This window comes from Perognathus longimembris, chromosome 14, assembly GCF_023159225.1.
Source record: "Perognathus longimembris pacificus isolate PPM17 chromosome 14, ASM2315922v1, whole genome shotgun sequence".
NCBI classification, from domain to species: Eukaryota; Metazoa; Chordata; class Mammalia; order Rodentia; family Heteromyidae; genus Perognathus; species Perognathus longimembris.
Window position 1 is genome coordinate 55,019,060 of NC_063174.1, and position 19,831 is coordinate 55,038,890.

Here is a 19,831-nt window from a genome sequence, read left to right on the forward strand (position 1 = left end):
TTTAGTATTTGTTTATTTCCATTTTAGTTACGAAGCTTCAGGTCATTCAGGCAACATAAGAGCTTCCATCCCCAAGAGCAGAGGTGCCTTGAGGTAGCTCAGAGAGCCAGACGGTAGAATCTGTGACAGGCAACAGAGTGAAAAAGGGAGGCTGACAATACTACTTTTGAAGGTTTCCTGCACTTGCTTCATAGCAGGATATATATACTAAGCTGGAGACCAGTGCAGGCATTATGTACTCATTTTTAATACATTTGCTATCTATTTTTTTCTGATCTATTTTTCTCTGATTTCATATCTTGGCAGATGGTGGGAGAAGAGGAGTTAAGCTAATTTTTGTGTCATTTATTTCTCCACAGTAATAAAGAATGATACTGAAAGAAAATTTTGCTACCAACAGCTTCCAGTAACATTAAGACTAATATATACTATTTTCCAGGTATGTTGTTTTTCAGTCTTTGAATATTTGGCTTGGTAGCAATGCTGTTTAGAAAAACTCAGTAACCATGTGGTTTTTTACATAGGAAATGGCTAAGTTTGAAGAGCCAGACATTCTCTTTAATATGCTCAATTGCCTGAAGATTCTCTGTCTGCATGGAGAGTGTTTATACACTGCTAGAAAAGATCATCCTCAATTTTTAGCCTATATTCAGGACCATATGTTGATTGCAAGGTATGTTTTGCTGACCTTTCCTTTTTGTTTACACTTTAGGCTTTAGTTGTGAAAATTAAAATCAGAATATGACTTACTCTAGTTCATTTGAGTTATTTTTCTCAGCTAGGAAAGCTTAGTTTGTTATTGGAACTACATTACTCTATGTATGCCAATATGAAAATAATAATGTTTGCTTGCTAAATTCAGTAGAAATAAATATGGTAAAATAAAGATTATTTTATGCCTTCCAGTTGCTTAATGGGGTAATAAAATAGCATACTCAATGGGCAAATTTGATAAAGGTAAATGATATGAATGTATGTATCAAAACATTACAGTGACAGCTTTTTACACTGTTAATATGTGTTATTAAAACAAAAATAAATATACTGAAAGGAAAGATTATGGCAGAATTTATAAAATGTCAACAGGTCATAAGTTAGTAATTACCTACTGTAACTAGGTAACAATTTAGTTAATTTCTTACCAGAACTAGAGTTGCTAAGAAACATTTAAAATCCCTCCTCCTATAGTCTGATATATTAGTTTTAGACACATTTGGGTCATCTCAAGAAGAATAATCAAATACCACCCTAGGTCTATAGTGTTCTCTACCTCAGAATCTTAAAACGCCTTTTACACTCTCTCTGGAAATAACTCAGAAAAATATCCTCATTTTACATGTAAGAGAATGAATTGATTAGGAAGGGGGAGGGTGACTCATGTACATTTTGTTGAGGGCAAAAAAATGATGTAGGTAGAAAAGTCCACGCGATTCCATCCCAAGGAAGAAAGTGGCAATGCTAGTGTGCACTTGTCATCGTCGCCATGGCAAGAGGCAGAAGTGTAGGAGAACTGTGGCCCAGGTCCTGCATCCAAGCAGTTGGCAAGACACTATTTGAAAAATAACGAGTGCAATAAAGGCATAACTCAGCAGTACAGTGTCTACCTCGCTTGCCTGAGTTCCATCCCCAGTACAGCCAAAAATGGATTCTTGGTACTATGAAGCCCTAACTCAACTTTTTGGTTCTCTAGTCCAGGTGTATCTTTCCATACACCAGCATATGCCCTCCATTTCTGCCCATGATGGACAATGAAGGGGTTTAGGGAAAGCACACTTCTTTCCCAGCCTTGCTGCCACGGAGAACTGGGAGAGCCGCTGGGAGAGGCCAGATCCAGGCTCCAGTCTCAGACCAGTGGGGTTACATATAGTTTCGCTGCCTTCAGCTAAACGGAGCATACCCATTAAGCCAGATTATGGCTTTTCTTTTTCCCTTTGCGTTCTTCATAGGGCCTATTTTCATACTCCAGAAGCCTCTTTATCTTCACAATGATCATGATGAATTCTGATAATAGCTCAAGGTCACTTAAGACCTACTATGAATCAACCGCTCTGTATCATGTTGTCTAGTACACACCACAGGGAGAGGAAATAGAAGCTCAGATGAGCTGAGACATTTGCACAGGACTGTGTAGCTGATTAATGACATAGGTAGGATTTGATCCATCTTTCTCTGAGTTCTACTACTCAGATTAAGCATATGACATTTGAAATTTTCTTTCTTTTTTTTTTTTTTTCAAATTCTAAAGTTCTGGTGTATATTTTGGCTAACAAGGAATGCCAGTGGCTTGAATGTCAATATGCTTTGCAAGTAAAGTTAGTTCTGTACATCTTTCAATGACATATTATCAGGGATCTCTTTCTCTTTTTCTGTCTCTCTCTGTCCCTACCTCTCGTTGTCACTTTATCTTTTTTTTTCTCCACTCCTTTCAGGCTCCCCATCACTTAGTCCAGTTCTGTCATGACTTTTTAGAGAAACCTAAATGTAGTCTTAATCCTAGTCAGACTGACTCTGGGCATTGGGAGCGATTGTTTCCGGAAGTGCTAGACTGATGTCCTTTAATTCTGAGATTACAGATGGTGGATATCTCACAAACCAAATCGCTTGAGAGTGGCATCCTGACATTCTTATGTTCGGATCATATGCTCGATTGTAGGCCAGTCACTGTTCCGGATATTGAAACACTTTGATGAACTTATATTTTGTGTTTCCCCTATGACAGGAAAGGTGGAGAAGCTTGAGTGATACTCATATCAGTTCTTGGAGAGGTTGTTATTAATAGAAAAATAGTTGTTCTTTTCCGTAATAAGAGGAAAGAGCTGCTGGTCAGGCAAAACCAATGAAAGTGTCCAGATATTCACTGTATGAAAAAAAAATCTAGAAGTCACTTATCACTTCATCATTGTACTATAACTGGTATAAATTTTGTATATCACGTAAGTCATTGTTCATTGATATAGCTGAATTTAGAAGTCAATTAAATCCTTATGTTCAAATATAGCATCGATCATGTTACATTAAACAATTTCTTTAAGCACAAAACAAAGCCTAGGAAATGTGTGTCACAGGATGATTATCTTGTAGATAAGTGCGATTTCAACAAAAGTAGCCCTACCGGATGCCAGCTAACTACACTTTCCACGAATTAAGACAGCAGGGTTTCTTTTTCTGAGAAGGTTAGGGTAACTGTAACCACTTTGTGTCTTGGCTCCCCAGCCTGTGGAGAGTTGTCAAGTCCGAGTTCTCCCAGCTGTCCTCCTTGGCAGTTCCACTCCTTCTCCATGCCCTGTCACTTCCTCATGGTGCTGACATCTTCTGGACAATCATAAATGGCAATTTCAACAGCAAAGACTGGAAGATGAGGTTTGAAGCAGGTATTTCTCTATTAGCTTCACAATTCCCTGGGTCATGAGGTAAACCCAGATGTACGGTTATGGCATTTTTAATCGTTTTTATAGAAGTGATATACGGAGAGGTTACAGTTATATAAGTCAGGAAAAGGGTGTATTTGTTTTTGGACAATGTCACCTCTTCCCTCACTCTCTCCCAGTTCCCCCCCACCCCCATCATGTAGTTCATTCACCGTTTGATCTATTTCCAAATGCTCTCACCGAGGCCTGCTTTCAAGATCCCCTTGCTGGAAAATGGTTCTTCCCCCATCTCCCATAGCATTTTATTTGTTTGTTTTGGCCAGTCCTGGGGCTTGAACTCGAACCCTGGGCCAGGGCACTGTCCCTGTCGCTGAGCTACTTTTTGCTCAAGGCTAAGACTCTACCACTTGAGCCACAGTGCCACTCTTGGCTTTTTCTGGTGGTAAATTGGATATAAGAGGCTCACGGCCTTTCCTGCTACCGCTGGCTTCGAACTGTGATCCTCAGATCTCAGCCTCCTGAGTAGCTAGGATTACAAGCGTGAGCCACTGGTGCCTGGCTTTTTTATATATCTTGTTGGAAGCAACTGTAGCTTTTTATATTACATCCTAGCTATAATTGTCTTATCTCTTGTAGTCAATTGGACTCTGAATCAAGAGTTATAAATCAACATTTACTCTTCCCAATGCCTAAGATCTTTTAGCATATAAATGTGTATATATATATACATATACAGAATATATATGTATATATATTGTGTGTATGCATGCACGTACATGCTTATACGCCCACTAGGTTCTAGCATCATAGTTTGAGCTCAGAATTTTTTGTTCTTGTTCAGCTTACTTTCTCATGAATGATGCTCTACCACTTGAACCACCCTTCAGCCCAGCATTCTGATGGTTAATGGAAATGGAGTTTCATGGACTCCCTGCCCCTTCTTCCCCCCCAAGTCTGGCTTCAAATGGCAATCCTTGGGGCTGGGAATGTGGCTTAGTGGTAGAGTGCTTGCCCAGCATGCACGAAGCCCTGGGTTCAATTCCTCAGCACCACATCAACAGAAAAAGCGCCAGAAATGGCCATCCTCCAGGTCTCAGTCTCCTGAATATCTCAGCTGATAAGTGTTAATCACTGATTCCTGAATATATATGTATACTTATATACACACATATTAATTTATTAATATACACTCAAAAATAAAGGAGCCCATGAAATTTTTGAATAAATACCCTATGTCTTAGGTATTATTAGAAGAATAATGAAGTTTAATAGAAGATTTCTATTCTGAAGGGTCTCCCAATTGAATTGATGAGGCCAAATAAAAACATGGAAAAGGTTGAAAAGTCATAAATCACCAAAGAAAATATGTTATATATCATACGGATGAACACGCAGATGAGCATACAGATGCCATATGTGTGTAAATGAGTAGAGTTTTTACTAGAGTTCATAGGATAAAGGTCAGAACAGACTTTATTGGACATGAAGAAAGTGAATGGTAGATTCTTCAAAAGTGGTAATGTCAATAAGTAGGAAAGAATAGGAAGAATATTCTAGGCCAACATTGTAATTCATACCACACAATACTGCCTTACTATTTATGATAATTTCATTACGGCTATATTTTTAGGAATGTCTGGACTCATTCAACACAGACTGATGTAAGTAATACATTATGGCTTTTGTAGCTCTGGGAAGTATTTGTTTGGTCATTTTACACCATGACCTAGTAATAGTAGAGACCCAGAACCTAGAGCCTGGTGGGTACCTCACTTCTCCTGTGTGGTCCAAGAGCTTCCATGGACTGATGCAGAAATGAACAGGGAGGCATTCTGAATTGTTTGAAATGTAGCCGGAAGCTAAACAAAGGAAACTGTTTTTTTTTTTTTTTAAAAAAAAGTCTTAAAAGACAGTCTAAAGCTAAATTGACGCTTCCTAGCACTGAGTGCAAACAGTCTCTGCTGCGCACATGAAACGGAACTTTGGGGAGGGTGACAGTGGGATTTCTTTTTGGAACTTAAAGTTGCCACATGAAGGCGAATGCCAGTGGCTGGTGCCTGCAATCCCGGAATCTGGAAGGCCGAGATCTGAGGATCACAGTTCCAAGCCAGTCGGGGCAGGAAAGTCTGTGAGAGTCCCATCACAATTACCTGCCCAAAAGCTGGAAGTGGAGCTGTGGCTCAAGTGGTAGAACACACACACACACACACACACACACACACACACACACACACACACGCACACACACACACACACACATTTTCCATGTAGGAGCCCTTTATTAACTTTTTCTCTGTGGGATCAGTTCTCATACTGTCTCCATATAGTCAATATATACATACATTTGTTTTGGACACTGTATTTTTATATTGCAGTGGAAAAAGTGGCTGTAATTTGTAGATTTCTGGATATTCACTCAGTGACCAAAAACCACCTGCTGAAGTACTCCCTGGCCCACGCCTTCTGCTGCTTTCTGACGGCCGTGGAGGACGTCAACCCAGCAGTGGCCACCAGGGCCGGTCTCCTGCTTGACACCATAAAAAGACCAGCATTACAGGTGACGTGTGATATGTATCCTCAACCCCAAAGACGGTCCATGTCGGTACCACTCAGTCATTGGCTTCTTTGTCACTCGTGTTCGTATTTTAGACTTGATGTAGCAAAGTACTAAAAACAGGGGATCTTCTAACGTCTAAAGTAATAGAAATTTATTTCTCATAGTTCTAGAGGCTAGGAAGTCCCCACAATCAACGTGTTAACAGATTTAGTAACTGGTAAGGTGAGGACTCACTTTCTGGCTCACAGGTACCTTTCCCTGTACATGCAGCCTCTGTGTCACACACGAATCCTATCACGAGGTCTCTGCCCACATGACCTAATCACTCCCCATGAATTTTTGAAGTTTATAAATTTTTAGGAGGTCACAGACATTCAGGCCATAGCATTGCATAAACAGTTGCTATGTTGGTGATGGTAGTGATGATGTTGAGAATGGAAATCTCTTTGTGTGTGCATTCATATTACATTACCATGAAGATAAAAACAAAAAGATGAGTGGTCGGGTCATAGAGGAGAGAAGTGGATGTTTCACCCATTCCAACTCCTAGTTTCTAGCATTCCATCCCATTTCAAGAAGACACGTGGCTATGTTCTTCTAGAATCACACAACTTAAGATTGAAAGGGAATTTGAAGACCATTTTCCTGTGTAGTCTGAAATGCAGCTTTGAAAGTACTTCTCCATGAAAATTACAGACACTAAAACAAGACACATCAATATTGGGATTCAGTATTTATTATCTAACACATAAGAAAATCAGTAGTATACATTTAGTTCCTATTTCTGAATCAGAATTGAAGAGATGCTCTAATTAGGAGAAACTGTATTTTTCCCCCTTCCACTGCTAGTCATCAAAAAGATGTCAATTGACTCATTCTACTTGCAAATATGGTTTGGGGACTTGTCTCGTTTCATTCACTGTCTACAATACTATCTTCGAAGAATCATAGATATTTCTGTCTGACACTCTCTACCCTCCCTCTTTTCCAGGGCTTATGTCTTTGTCTTGACTTCCAGTTTGATACTGTGGTCAAAGACCGACCCACAATACTGAGCAAGCTTTTACTCTTGCATTTTCTTAAGCAGGATATCCCTGCTTTGAGTTGGGAGTTCTTTGTCAATAGATTTGAGACACTTTCTTTGGAAGCTCAGCTACATTTGGATTGTAACAAAGAATTTCCTTTCCCTACAAGTAAGTAAAATAAAAGAACTTGTTGTAAATGACCATAATTCCTGTTATTCCTGCTAGGTAAGCAGAAGATACTTGGCATGTAGGTTCATTCCAAATAAAGTGACTTTCTGCACTCAAATCAATTATTTGAGTGTCTCCTGTACTTATTCATAGATTTAAGTATATTCTGACATTCTAAAATCTTTCTTATTTCTTTGAGAACCTGTGATTTTTTTTTTGTGACTGCGTTTGTTCATCAACTACTATTCAGTCATTATGTTTATAATGTTCACAAGCAATTTTTGGAGCTAGTGTGCTTATTAATCAGTTGCCTCAATCTCTAAGTACATGCAAAAACCTAGTGTAAAATAATTGGTGCTAGAGAATAGTCATGATTTATTTAATATAAGACTCATCATACAGGGAGATGGATAGACTCATGCATCAGCCAAAGATGTCTTTTCATACTGAAACTATGTACAGATGGATTGTTTCAAACTGTCTGTATCACGTAGCCCGTCAAGGAATGTGATAACCTGTTTAATCCCTTCTGCAAAGCCATCACTGCTGTGAGAACCAATGTTGCCAACCTCAGTGATGCTGCACTGTGGAAAATCAAGAGGGCTCGCTTCGCAAGAAATCGCCAGAAGAGCGTGAGATCTCTGAGGGACAGTGTGAAAGGGCCAGCAGAATCCAAGAGAGCGCTCTCCCTCCCGGAGACCCTAACCTCCAAAATTCGTTGAGTATCTTGGTCCATCTTTCCATGAAATCTGTTTACTGTCTTTCTGAGGCTGACCTGTCTTGTTGAATGTTCACAGAGAGTAGCAGAGATAGCAAACTGAGTTTGTCCCACAAGATTGGCCCTCAGATTCCCTCAAACAGTCACCCCAGAGTTGTAAAGGTTGTGATTAACTTTTTATAGTTTGTGGGTACAGTCCTGGTCCAGTACTAGATTGTGTTGAAATGTAGAAGGCAAAAAAAAAAAATTCTATTGGTAGTGGGGCATGAAGCCTAGAAGAAGTATTTGATTCTAAGTTCTAGAATAGGAAGGTATGCACACCAGTCATGTAATCTAAGCACTTTCTAAATAAAACGTAGATGATGCCTTTGTAGCTATGAAAGTAGAGCTAAAATTTAGAATGCATTTTCTTTACAGAAAGCCTAGAGGCAGTCACACAAGCCCTCAGACAAATCAGTAATAATGGTTGCTTTCAGAAAAGAAAAATAAGGCTGAGAAGATGGACATTTATTCAGTCTCACGAGATAACATATACATGAAACAAGCTTCATTATCAGATTAAAAAATCTATCTGTATGTATACACACGTATACATATATACATATATTTATTTTATAGACATTTTTCTTTATAGTGCACTTCAATGAGAATAAAAATTTCCTTAAATAACCAAATGACTAGGTTAACTCTAATGTTTAACAATGGTACATGAGTGACAAATAATTAAAAATGTGTAACTAGATTACCATATTAATGAGCGAGTACATTTAAATTTATGACTAACTTGTTAAAATTATTAAATGCCTTAATCTTTAAGTAACATGAAATTAATAAAATAACACCTAAAACATTTCTTACCCTGTCAGAAGCTCAGAGGTTTGCTTTTTTCATTGGCTTTTGTTAGAAAACAGCCTTATGTAACATAACCATTTAAATCATAATTTTGATTTAATTTTATTGTGTGTTTCTCTGTTTTATGACAAACTATGGGAATGTGGCATTTTTAACTTTGGAAAAGAATGGAAAGCCCTATAAGTGATCAATAATCTAGTTTGGTAGGGAAAGAAGATAATCACCTGTGGCCCTTTAAGAAAACCTATAGTATTAGTGTAAGGTACCAGGGCAAACTTCCAGGTCCTAGAAACGAAGATCCAGATTAAATAAATCGCCACATTTATATGCCTTTTCCAGCACTTTCATTTCCTAACTTATCAATTTGAGGTATAAGGTTTATTGTTATTTCTTGTTAAGTAATTCACATGACAGTTCTGATGATTAAGAACGTAAGTAACTCTGAAGGATCTTCTTGAGAGCCCAATAAAACCATGAAAATGCCATTTCATAAACACCTTTTATGTGATGCTAATTACAAAAAGGGAAACTTATTTCTACTGTCCAATTGCAGTTAGCACTGAGTGTATTTTCTAGGCTCAAGTTGTCTTTAATGCTTATTTAAATAGAGTTGTTGTTGATTTTTAAGCTGTGAGGTTGACCAGGCATGAGCAGTCTGCTCCAGCTCTCGGTGGAACACCCGAACAGACACCAGGTGGGTACTTCGGACGTGAAAGGGCCTGTGTAAGTGTCTAGCACAGGTGGACAAGGTAAAGATTTTGGTGTCTCTAACTGGACCAGAGTGATATTCTTAGGATTTGTGAACGCTAAAGGGGCTTACCCCAGATGCTCAAACATTTGAGTCCCTAAAACAGCGATTCTTTTACCTTACTCTTAGCAGATGACTTAAGATTCATGAACTTTTGGTCCGGTAAGAAGCATCATGTGATTGCAGTACGCACCATTTCCCACAGAGCCAAGATTGTTAGAACTATACATAGTACTTAACGTTTGTATGTGCATTTACACATGGCAATATTGTTCTTATATACATCTACTTGAGGCAAAACATATGTTCCATTTACATTGTAAAAGGTTATACATTTGAACCACCTTCATCTTCTCATCCTCTGAGCCATTCTTGATTCTTTGCAACTCTCCATTTCTGTTTCTCAGAAAAAGGAGTGTTTCCATTGTTTGGCGGACCATAGGTTCATATTCAGCATCATGGTAGAACGTTACTTATCATTTGATATTCCATGATATATTATAATTTATCATGAAGTATCCTAAGAGTTGAATGGCCATTGACAAGGACATTTCAGACTAGGTGTTTTCCACACAGTAATGCTTTGATTCATTGAGAAGATAACAAAAGTTTTCAGTATTTGAATATTGGCCCAAACTAGTCTTTGTAGCTTTTACATGTCATTCTATAGAATATGTGGTTTTTCATCTAATAATAGTTTTAAGATAAGCTTTTCAGAATGGAATCAGTACTCTCAGAAAGAGAATTTCAAGTAAGGAGCTATGAAGATAATGTGCATTTGGTGTTAGAGAAAGGACACTCAAAACAGAGGAAATCAGGAGTGGGAGAGAAAAGTCCCTAAAGATTGCAAATGTAGATGACACTGGCAGCTGAAAGAGTATTTTTTTTTTTAAATTAATGAGGCAGGAGTAGCAAACGTTTGGAAGAGTTTCTCTACCTTGGTTTTCAGAGGACTTGTCTTTACTGTGCTGGGGTGGGAGGGGGGTTGGAAATAAAATTTCTGATCCCAAGCTTCATTAAAAAATGTGAAATTTATTGAATTCTTCTTCAGTGCGATCTTTTTGAGCTGATTTTTGTGTGTTTAAGACACTTTCCTTATTTTATCTTAGCTTGTCTTTTTATCTTAAGGCTCACTTAAAAAGTTAGTCTTTAATTATTATTATCCATTAAAAAATGCAACCCAAGAATCCCCTCAGTCTTAGTGGGAAAGTGTGCATATATACCCTGAAGTTAAGGAAATCCTTCAGGCAACTAATTATCCCATCAACATTACCCAGGGCGAAAGGGGCAGATAACAGCATTGTTTAAATTAAATATGAGCTGAAACTTCTGGAGAGATGATTTACATGGCCACACCATAAGTAAAACTTGCTTAGATTTGGCAACAGTTGGCTCAGCTTACAGAGGGCAATTTCAAACTAATATCTTTTGCATTGTTATTTACTGGATACTGAATGTTTTCACATAGAAACAAAGACATGCCAAGGTAATCATAATTCTGCGTATGGTTCAGAAAAGTAAATGGATTGCACCTCAGAAGACTGAGATCTAAAGATTGTGGCTTGAAGCCAGCCGGGGCAGGAAAAGTCCCTGAGACTACTCTCTAGTTAATCACAAAAAGTCAGAAGTGGAGCCAAGGCCCCAGTGGTAGAATGCTAATTTTGAGCAAAAAGAGCTCAGGGATCGCACCCAGGCTCTGAGTTCAAGGCCTAGTTCCAGCGCGCACACACACATATACACACTCACTCACTTAAATGGAAACCAGAGAATTTGCTATTTAATGAACAGACTTTTATTTGGTTTACCTAATGAGCTCTCCTGCGCAGACCTCTTACTGTTTGGGCTTGAAATAAAGCAGATAAGATACTATTTAATTCTGCAGCAAGACAATTTTATTTTATTAAATTTTTGTCTTTATTAAAAAGGTGATAGGACAATTACATAAGTAACGTAATGATTACATTTGTTTTTAGACAATATTAAATGCTGTTTAGGCTGAACTTCTTGGCCCTGAACTTATAACTTATGATTCTAATCTTATATAGGGCCACAGTAAATAAGACAGAAAATCCAATTTTCAATGGACAATACTCTCTACAAGACTTGTAAACAACTGCATTTCTCTGTGATTTGTATGAGTCAATTCAAATGCCTTTCTACGCATAAATAAAATTTATAGACTGTTACAGCTGAAACACTAGAGAAATGCCAACATCCTCATTTTACAGAGGAAGAAACTGGTTTCTTATGAAGAAACAGGTGTCACAGACTAATTAGTGACATACCTAGAGCCCAGAGTTCCTGAACTCTGTCTTTTGAGCTGTTAACTTGAAGTTTTTATAATCAGATATGAAGTGTGCTTTCACTGATGTTGCCAGAACCAAGAATTCTTTGCCTTTGGATAGCTGGAACAAGACTGAAGATTAATTGAAGATAATTTAGCTGTTGCTGAATCAGCATAGTACTGAATAAACAGTTTCAACCAACATAGGATATTTAATTACATACTGTTCTCTATCTAGTGGAATGAATAATTAAATGATAGTAAATATATATAATATTTCATATATACATAATGTTTTGGCAAACAAGCTAACTTTGACTTCACAGCAACTCTGAATATATGTAAAATGTTAATTTTGCTTTCATTTTACTTGCAGACAGAAAAACTGACGTACTGAGGGTCTGTGTTAATTCTGTCTATGTGATTTGCTTGAGGTCACCTCTGATTAGTTAGGAATAGAACTGATACTTACATCCAGGAGAGTTGGCTTTCTCTTTTTCTACTACATCTACTTCTTAATGAATTAGTGTTAGGCTATTTCCACTTTATGGGACATGCGGACATTAGTCCAGTTGTAGAGTTGACTTAGACATTTGTGTCTTCTGTAGTTTAGCCCATAGTGACCCAATTAAATAATCCTTCCCAGAGAGGTCCAAAAGTTAGGACTCCCAACTGGGCTATCCCAGTCTGCCCAGGACTTATCTTCTTCTAGATCTATTTGAGCTTGTAGATAAACCTGGGCTTGTCTTGACCCACATTCTATCTGCAAGAAAAAGTGTTTAGTAAACTCTCTTGTAGCTGGGAGCAGATGGCTCATGCCTGTAATTCTAGCTACTCAGGAGGCTGAGATCTGAGGATAGTAGTTTGAAGCCAGTCTGGGAAGAAAAGTCTGTTCGATTTATTTCCAATGAACTACTCAGAAAAAGCTCAAAATAGTGCTGTGGCTTAAGTAGTATAGCACTAGCTCTGAGCACAAAGAGGCTCAAGGATAGCACCCAGGCCCTGAGTTCAAGCCCCAGGGCTAGCCAAACAAACAAGCAAACAAAAACCTAAAGCAAAAAACAACCCTCTGTTGTATTGATCTTTCCTGCCTCCTCGTATTCCAAATAACTCCTTCTGTTATTGCAAATAACTTCTCTTTGGCCACTCTTTCTTCCTATAGATAGATGGTTTACAATTAATTCCTGCACCCACTTGCAAAATGACTATTGATCATTAAGGTTCAGTAAGTCAAAACTACAGTTTATATAGGAATGCTTCTGTCTGAAATTATATTTGGGGAAACAACTTTTACTGAACAAACATATGTGCACCTAAATGTACCAGGAAATATAAAGAGTACAAAAATTTGTCAGAAGTATTTATAGTATTAATTTTTTATGGTTAAGTGAGGGAGATAAAGTGTGTCAATGAACTCTCATCTAGAGTGAGGGACAGTAGTTAGGGTGGTTCTTGTCAAATTCAAGAGAAGGAGAGCTGTCTATAAGTTGGAGCCATTAAGGAAGATCTTATGGATAGGAGGCATTTCAACCAGACCAGGATTGGTGGGCATGGACATGGACATAGGATGGGGATAGGAAGACACAAAGGCAGAGCTGAAGAGCACATGAACATATGACATTGGCCACTGGTCTGTTTTCTAGGTCTTCTGTGGCTGTGTGCATACACAGCAGAAATAATGTCAGCAAAGCTCTAAGTTGAGGTATGAGTGAAGGAGATAAATAAAGCAGTAAAATTGGAACTGTGGATGGAATATAACCCCTTTATAGTGTTTGATCTTTTTTTTTTTTTTAAACCGAACCCAATGAAAGTAAGATCTTTCTCTACCTCATTGCCACCTGCGGCTTTGACAGCAGTTCAGGAAGTCAAACAGGAAGTTCAGGAAGTTCAGGAAGGAAACAGGGGTTTCCTTAGTCATTTCTTTTATTGCTGTTTGTGGACTTGAGTTTTCACCTTATATAAAAGACAAATCTGAACTATTAACTGAATTCAGCACACTTAGATATTTGTAAACAATAAATATTTACTATATTCTCATATTCTGTGAGAGATTTAAAGATGGATATAACATAAGGAAGTATATGTTCTTAAGGGGAGGAAGGAAAACTAATAATTAAAACATCTGCCTGTCATAGTAATCATTTGCCATATAAATGATAGGAAATATTAGAGGGAAATTTCCCTATCATTCTCTTTCTCCCTTCCATCTTTGTTCTTTTCTTGTCTCTGGAAAGTGTAAGAATTTAGTGTTCCCATCAGTACTGAAGAGAGGTTGGGCATATGTAAGAAAAATAGCTTCTGGGGACCAGATCCACAGCATAAAATTAAGATGAGACCAAGGTTCCACACGGAACAGTGAAGTGGGCCAGGCGCAAAGACATGAAGATGGACCAGTGTCAGCTCTAGTCTGATATATGTAATAGACCAGCTCGTGGGAATGTTGAACATCTTGGTGGAGTACCAGGGGAAGTCTGAAAAAGCAGATCCTGATCTTGTCTGGTTTGAAACTATTTGAATCTTTACCTTTGTATTCTCCTTTGGACTTTCAACTCTGTCCAATCCTGTGTATAAGCTCTGTGCACAAGCTCTGTGTATAAACTCTTTGTACAAGCTCTGTGGTGGATTCAGAGCACACAGAGGCCATAGTAGGAAAAGCCCCACCTCCATGATTCTAAAGGTGCCTACAATTTTCTTCATAGAAATAATAAAGCTGAACCCTGTAACATGTTGTATTGCTGTGGTTAAGAAAAGTGAAGGAAATGCATGAACTAGAATTCAAAACTACTATTTGTCATTCCTTAGAGAGAATATTTTAGGCGTTTGCTTTTTAAGTGAAGATTTAATAGCTATCATAGATAGCTAACACGTTAACTTTTTCCTTATCAGTGAACAACATTTCAGCATATCTGCAGCTCGTTCTTTTTTTTTTGGCCAGTCCTGGGCTTGGACTCAGGGCCTGAGCACTGTCCCTGGCTTCCTTTTTGCTCAAGGCTAGCACTCTGCCACTTGAGCCACAGCGCCACTTCTGGCCGTTTTCTGTATATGTGGTGCTGGGGAATCGAACCCAGGGCCTCATGTATATGAGGCAAGCTCTCTCACCACTAGGCCATATCCCCAGCCCCTGCAGCTCGTTTTTTAAGATAGGATTTAGGTAGCTTTTTCTTTCTGAAGAGTATACCAGTCACAAGTGTATATATTTTTTTTCAAAAAGTTAATAAAGTACATGACTGCAAATTCTGCAGTAGAAGAGGAAAATTATTGGACTAAAATATTTTTATGTCAGGCAAAAGGTTCCATTAATTAGCTTTTCTTCAGTATACTTAATGGTTTGTCATTACTGATAGTTCAGGAAAAGCAAACTAAACCACAGACTTCACATTAAATACTAAAGATCAATATGGATCATCAGTGAGGCTAGGGTGTATTTGAAACAAGCCTCCTCAATAGGAGAATGTTTTTTTTTGTTGTTGTTGGGAAAATTTAAGGTTTACACATGCTCACTTGAAATGGCAAGAAGAAGTTATGGAATATTTAAGCTAGAATTTGATCGCTTATTTTGTAGATTTGACCTGGGATAGAGTGAAATGGGAGTAGCGTCTTCACTGGGCTCTCCTTTCCTTTGTATCGAAGTCCCTAGACTTTCTAGAACTAAAAATCAAAGATTGAACTCCCTCTCAAATATTCCCACTTCCATTTTTAAGCTTTGTAACTTTGGACACAAACTAGCTCATATTTGAAGGAGCCAGGCAGACTTGAGTGATACACATTCTCCTGAATCTTGCATCCCAGAGTTAAAGGGAATTGTGTGTCGAAGCTATGTTGTAACAATCATCATTTGCTCATATATTGGACCCTGTAGAGAACTTAGATTCCTACACTTGTCACATTTTTGCTCAAACTGTCCTGAAGTAATAATGTCCGTCTAGTTGTAAAGTAACTTTTTGGAAGAAAAATGATCAAAATAATTTTTTTCAATGATGGAAAGATAGTTCTCTAAACTTTATTTTGTTTTATAGGGATTTACATAAGCATTGCTTTTGTCCAAGTCCTGTATTCCACATATTTAACTGTACTATGCAGTGATGTTTCACATTTCTAGCCTGTCATTGAAATAAGATGTTCAGCATAAATTGATTTCAGATGCATGCCTAGCAAATAATATTAATAATTTATTGATCACTCGCTGCATGTGGCACACTGTAATAAGTCTTTTGGAATAATTTTTGGCAAAAACCATTCCCTAAAGTACGTTGTACATATTCATTCCTCCATAGTCAGATTTAGAGAAGCAGAAAATGTTAATGTCCTAGACTGAAGAATGTTTTCCCATGTGAGGATCTCTTAGACTAAATTGGTTAGGCTACTTCTTTACTCAATGTTTACCATCTTCTCCGTATATCACTTGCCACAATATATGCAGGTCTTAACTAGTACATTCTGAATCTGACATGACCTTCAGGCTAATTAGTCCCAGAGAAAAATGCTCAGACAGTTAATTTCTGCATTTCAGAGACATATTTCTTATATCTTGCTTCTGTGTCCTGTAAGACTAAGATAATTTTTTTTCCAAATCAACTGAGAAGTTAATGAGTATAAATTTCTACCTAACTCTTTGTTGCATCATTTATATCATAATTATAATGAATATAATCAAAGCTGCATTGTTAAAAGTTTGTAACCGAAGTTGGTTAGCATTTAGGACTTGCTGTTGCATGAGAAATGAGAATGCCCGTGTCCTGATCTTACCTACCAGACAAAAACTTCATTTCCAGTTTAGGTATTCTAATGTTGCTTTTCAAAATGATGATAACGCAGAGTATTTTGAATAAGCACCCCCCCCCAACACAAATAGAGAACAAATACCACTCTTCCTTCCCTAAAAGTACTAAACCACACCTGATCACAAGGGGTAGGAGAACAAAGAAAGACAAGCTATAGCATTGACTTTGAAAAATAACGAGGAAGTCGGTCTCAGGGTTAAGGGAAAGGTTAGGCTCAGCGAAGTTAAGGGAAAGGGTGAAAGTTTTTTTTTTTTCTTTCCATGTGAACTTTCAGTTCACCTTCATGTGATGTTTTCTGTTTTTAAAAGTTCATGCTTTTCTTTCTTTTTCCTGTTTGTCTCCCCTCCCTCATATGTTTCTCATTACATACAGTAGTACTTATAATTTGCTACTTATAATTTTGACTACCTCATTCAAAGAATATATATTCCTGAATCTCAAGATTTGGGAAACAAAAATTTTTATACCAGCTGATTCATGAACATGAGTGAGTTGAAATAATAATTTAAACAAAATGACCCAAATAGATACTTTTATGCTCAGTGGGCTCAGACTATTATTTTTGGAGTCATTTTTAGATGCTTATTTTACAAATATGGAAAGGAAGTGTCTCTTTTCCACTGAGAATAAAACTTTGCCAATATACTTAAAATAGCTAAATGCAAAGTTTATATAGTTTGAGGATAATATCTTTATAGTTTCTTATTTTTAGTTCCATTTCCTGACTCCCAAGTAGTTTGGCACTAATGACATAATAGCTTCTACCCCTGGACTGATGCATGGCTTAGGAGCCCTTACTCTGTGCCTTTCTGTTTCTTGTCTAGAATAGAATTTTTTTTTTAATATTTAGTAGGAACAGAAAGAATTGTGCTTTTGTCAATGTCAAGTGCGATTTTTAGTGTAACCTCCTTTGTGGAGGAGTTACCCACTAACTGCCTTCCTTGCACCGACAGGACAACAATCTCCTGAGAATGACAACACCATCAAGGACCTGCTCCCAGAGGATGCTGGGATCGACCACCAGACGGTTCATCAGCTGATTACAGTGCTCATGAAGTTCATGGCCAAGGATGAGAGCAGTGCTGAGTCAGACATCAGCAGTGCCAAGGCCTTCAACACGGTCAAGCGGCACTTATATGTCTTGCTGGGCTATGACCAACAGGAAGGTTGCTTCATGATTGCACCTCAGAAAATGCGCCTGTCGACTTGCTTTAATGCGTTTATTGCAGGAATTGCCCAAGTAAGTGTACTAACCGTTTTCAGAGGTCACTTCATGGGTTTTAGTACAAGCAAGACATTAAAATTCCATTCAGCCAATGTGAAGTGAGAAGCTTTGTCCAAATTACTTGATACTAGGCAGTGGTACATGAAGAGGAATATAAAGATTAGTATTAGTTGCTTGCTATCAGAAAGGAATGTGTATGTGTATTTGTAAGATACGTGTATAATAAAATTTAACCATTTTAAGTATACAGTTCCACGACATTAAGAACATTCATGCTGTCTAACCATCCATCGCTAAACCTTTTTTCATCATCCTAAATTAAAATTCTCTGTATCAGTTCAGCAATAAGGGAGTATAAGTTTTTATTTTTTTCTGGCTTCAAGTGCAGAGAGTTGAGTTAATCAGTATAACTTGACTTCATGCCACACTAATGTCACTGCATTTTTTCCAGGTTCGTGTGCATTTCTTTTTTTCTTTTTTTTTTTTGGCCAGTCCTAGGCCGTGAACTCAGGGCCTGAGCACTGTCCCTGGCTTCTTTTTGCTCAAGGCTAGCACTCTGCCACTTGAGCCACAGCGCCACTTCTGGCCATTTTCTGTATATGTGGTGCTGAGGAATCAAACCCAGGGCCTCATGTATAGGAGGCAAGCACTCTTGCCACTAGGCCATAGTCCCAGCCCCGTTCGTGTTCATTTCTAACGGCTGTATCATACACATGATAACCACAGTATACATTTCCCATACTTTAGCCCCATTCTCTACTCTCCAAACAGCTTTTTCAGTGAATACCCTTGTATATACATACTTTATTGATCACTGTGAGAATTCCTTTGAGGTGTGACTCCAGAGCAGAATTGCTAAACTTATGCTATATACGATCAGGGCTGTATCTCTTACTCTCTAGATTGACTGCAGCAATCTGCAAAGATGTAGGACTTGGGAATAGAAAGATGAGAATGTGAATTTCCAGTTTTTATTGTTATTAGCTCTTATAACCTTAGGCATCCTCTGCTTGTTTATAAATAATGTAAGGTTTTTTTTCTCCTTTCGTGCGCGTGCGTGTGTGTGTGCTGGTCCTGGGTCTTGAACTAGGTTCTTAGGTGCTGTCCCTGAGCTGATTTTGCTCAAGGCTAGCACTTTACCTCTTGAGCTCCAGCTCCACTTCTGGTTTTTGGTGGTTAATTGGGGGTAAGAGTCTGATGGGCTTAATTGTCTGAGCTAGCTTCAAATTGTGACTCTTAGTTCTCAGCTTCCTGGGTTGCTAGGATTACAGGTATGAGCCACCAGCTCCCAGATACACTTTTTTCCTTTCACTTTTTATTATTTTTAGAGATAATATATTGAAAGTCAACTTAATCAGAACTTATCTATGGTTGGCACTCAATAGACCATAGCTACCATTGTTTATTTGCTCAAATATATTGTAATATAGTGAGAAACATGAACTAGGCATAGAATTATCTCTTGCTGGTGCTGATAACTGCATGGATCATTATGTCTATTGTGAAGACAAATACGCTATTTTCGTTTATAAGCATTCCTTTCATCTCCACCTTTCTCTGAATTGACATTGTGGATGTTTACTTTAGAAATATAGTAAAATAGCAAGCATGATAGAGGATGGATACTGTTGGATTATGCTGTGACTATTAAAGAGGGCATAAGGAAACTTGCTGAAAGCTGAGGGCCCAGGGAAAGAGCAATAGAAGAGCTTAACTGACTAAATTATGGTAACTGTACCTGAGAAAAACCATGGGGAAACCATTTCTACATTTACTATACACTAAAAAATGAAAAAAAAAAGAGTATCAGGAAAGGCAAAACAGGCTCTGTTGGGTGGGTACCAACCAGCAGGAGGACAGAAGGCTGAAAAACAAAATATACAAAGAGAAGAAATATACTCAGAAAAAGAACCCTTAAAACACCAGAAAATACATAAGAAAAATAATATTTTGTGTATATTGCTCCTACCAAATATCACGCGTACATGCCCACATATGAATTTTTGAACCTACACACTGGAAAAATGATAATTATATGTACTAATTTACATATAGCCTATATAAGCTTAAGAATTATTATGAAGTTCTTATATACAAATAAACTT

General features: G+C 37.9%; 1 protein-coding gene across 1 annotated transcript in view; it reads left to right on the forward strand.

Annotated features, from left to right (window-relative positions):
* Unc79 (unc-79 homolog, NALCN channel complex subunit) overlaps window positions 1-19,831 on the forward strand; it is a 220,870-nt gene that overhangs the window by 130,844 nt on the left and 70,195 nt on the right. The window contains 8 exon segments of the mRNA XM_048362115.1: window positions 360-439; window positions 525-673; window positions 3,214-3,371; window positions 5,744-5,925; window positions 6,917-7,118; window positions 7,656-7,835; window positions 9,317-9,382; window positions 17,455-17,741. Of these exon segments, the coding sequence (XP_048218072.1) occupies window positions 360-439; window positions 525-673; window positions 3,214-3,371; window positions 5,744-5,925; window positions 6,917-7,118; window positions 7,656-7,835; window positions 9,317-9,382; window positions 17,455-17,741 (1,304 nt within the window).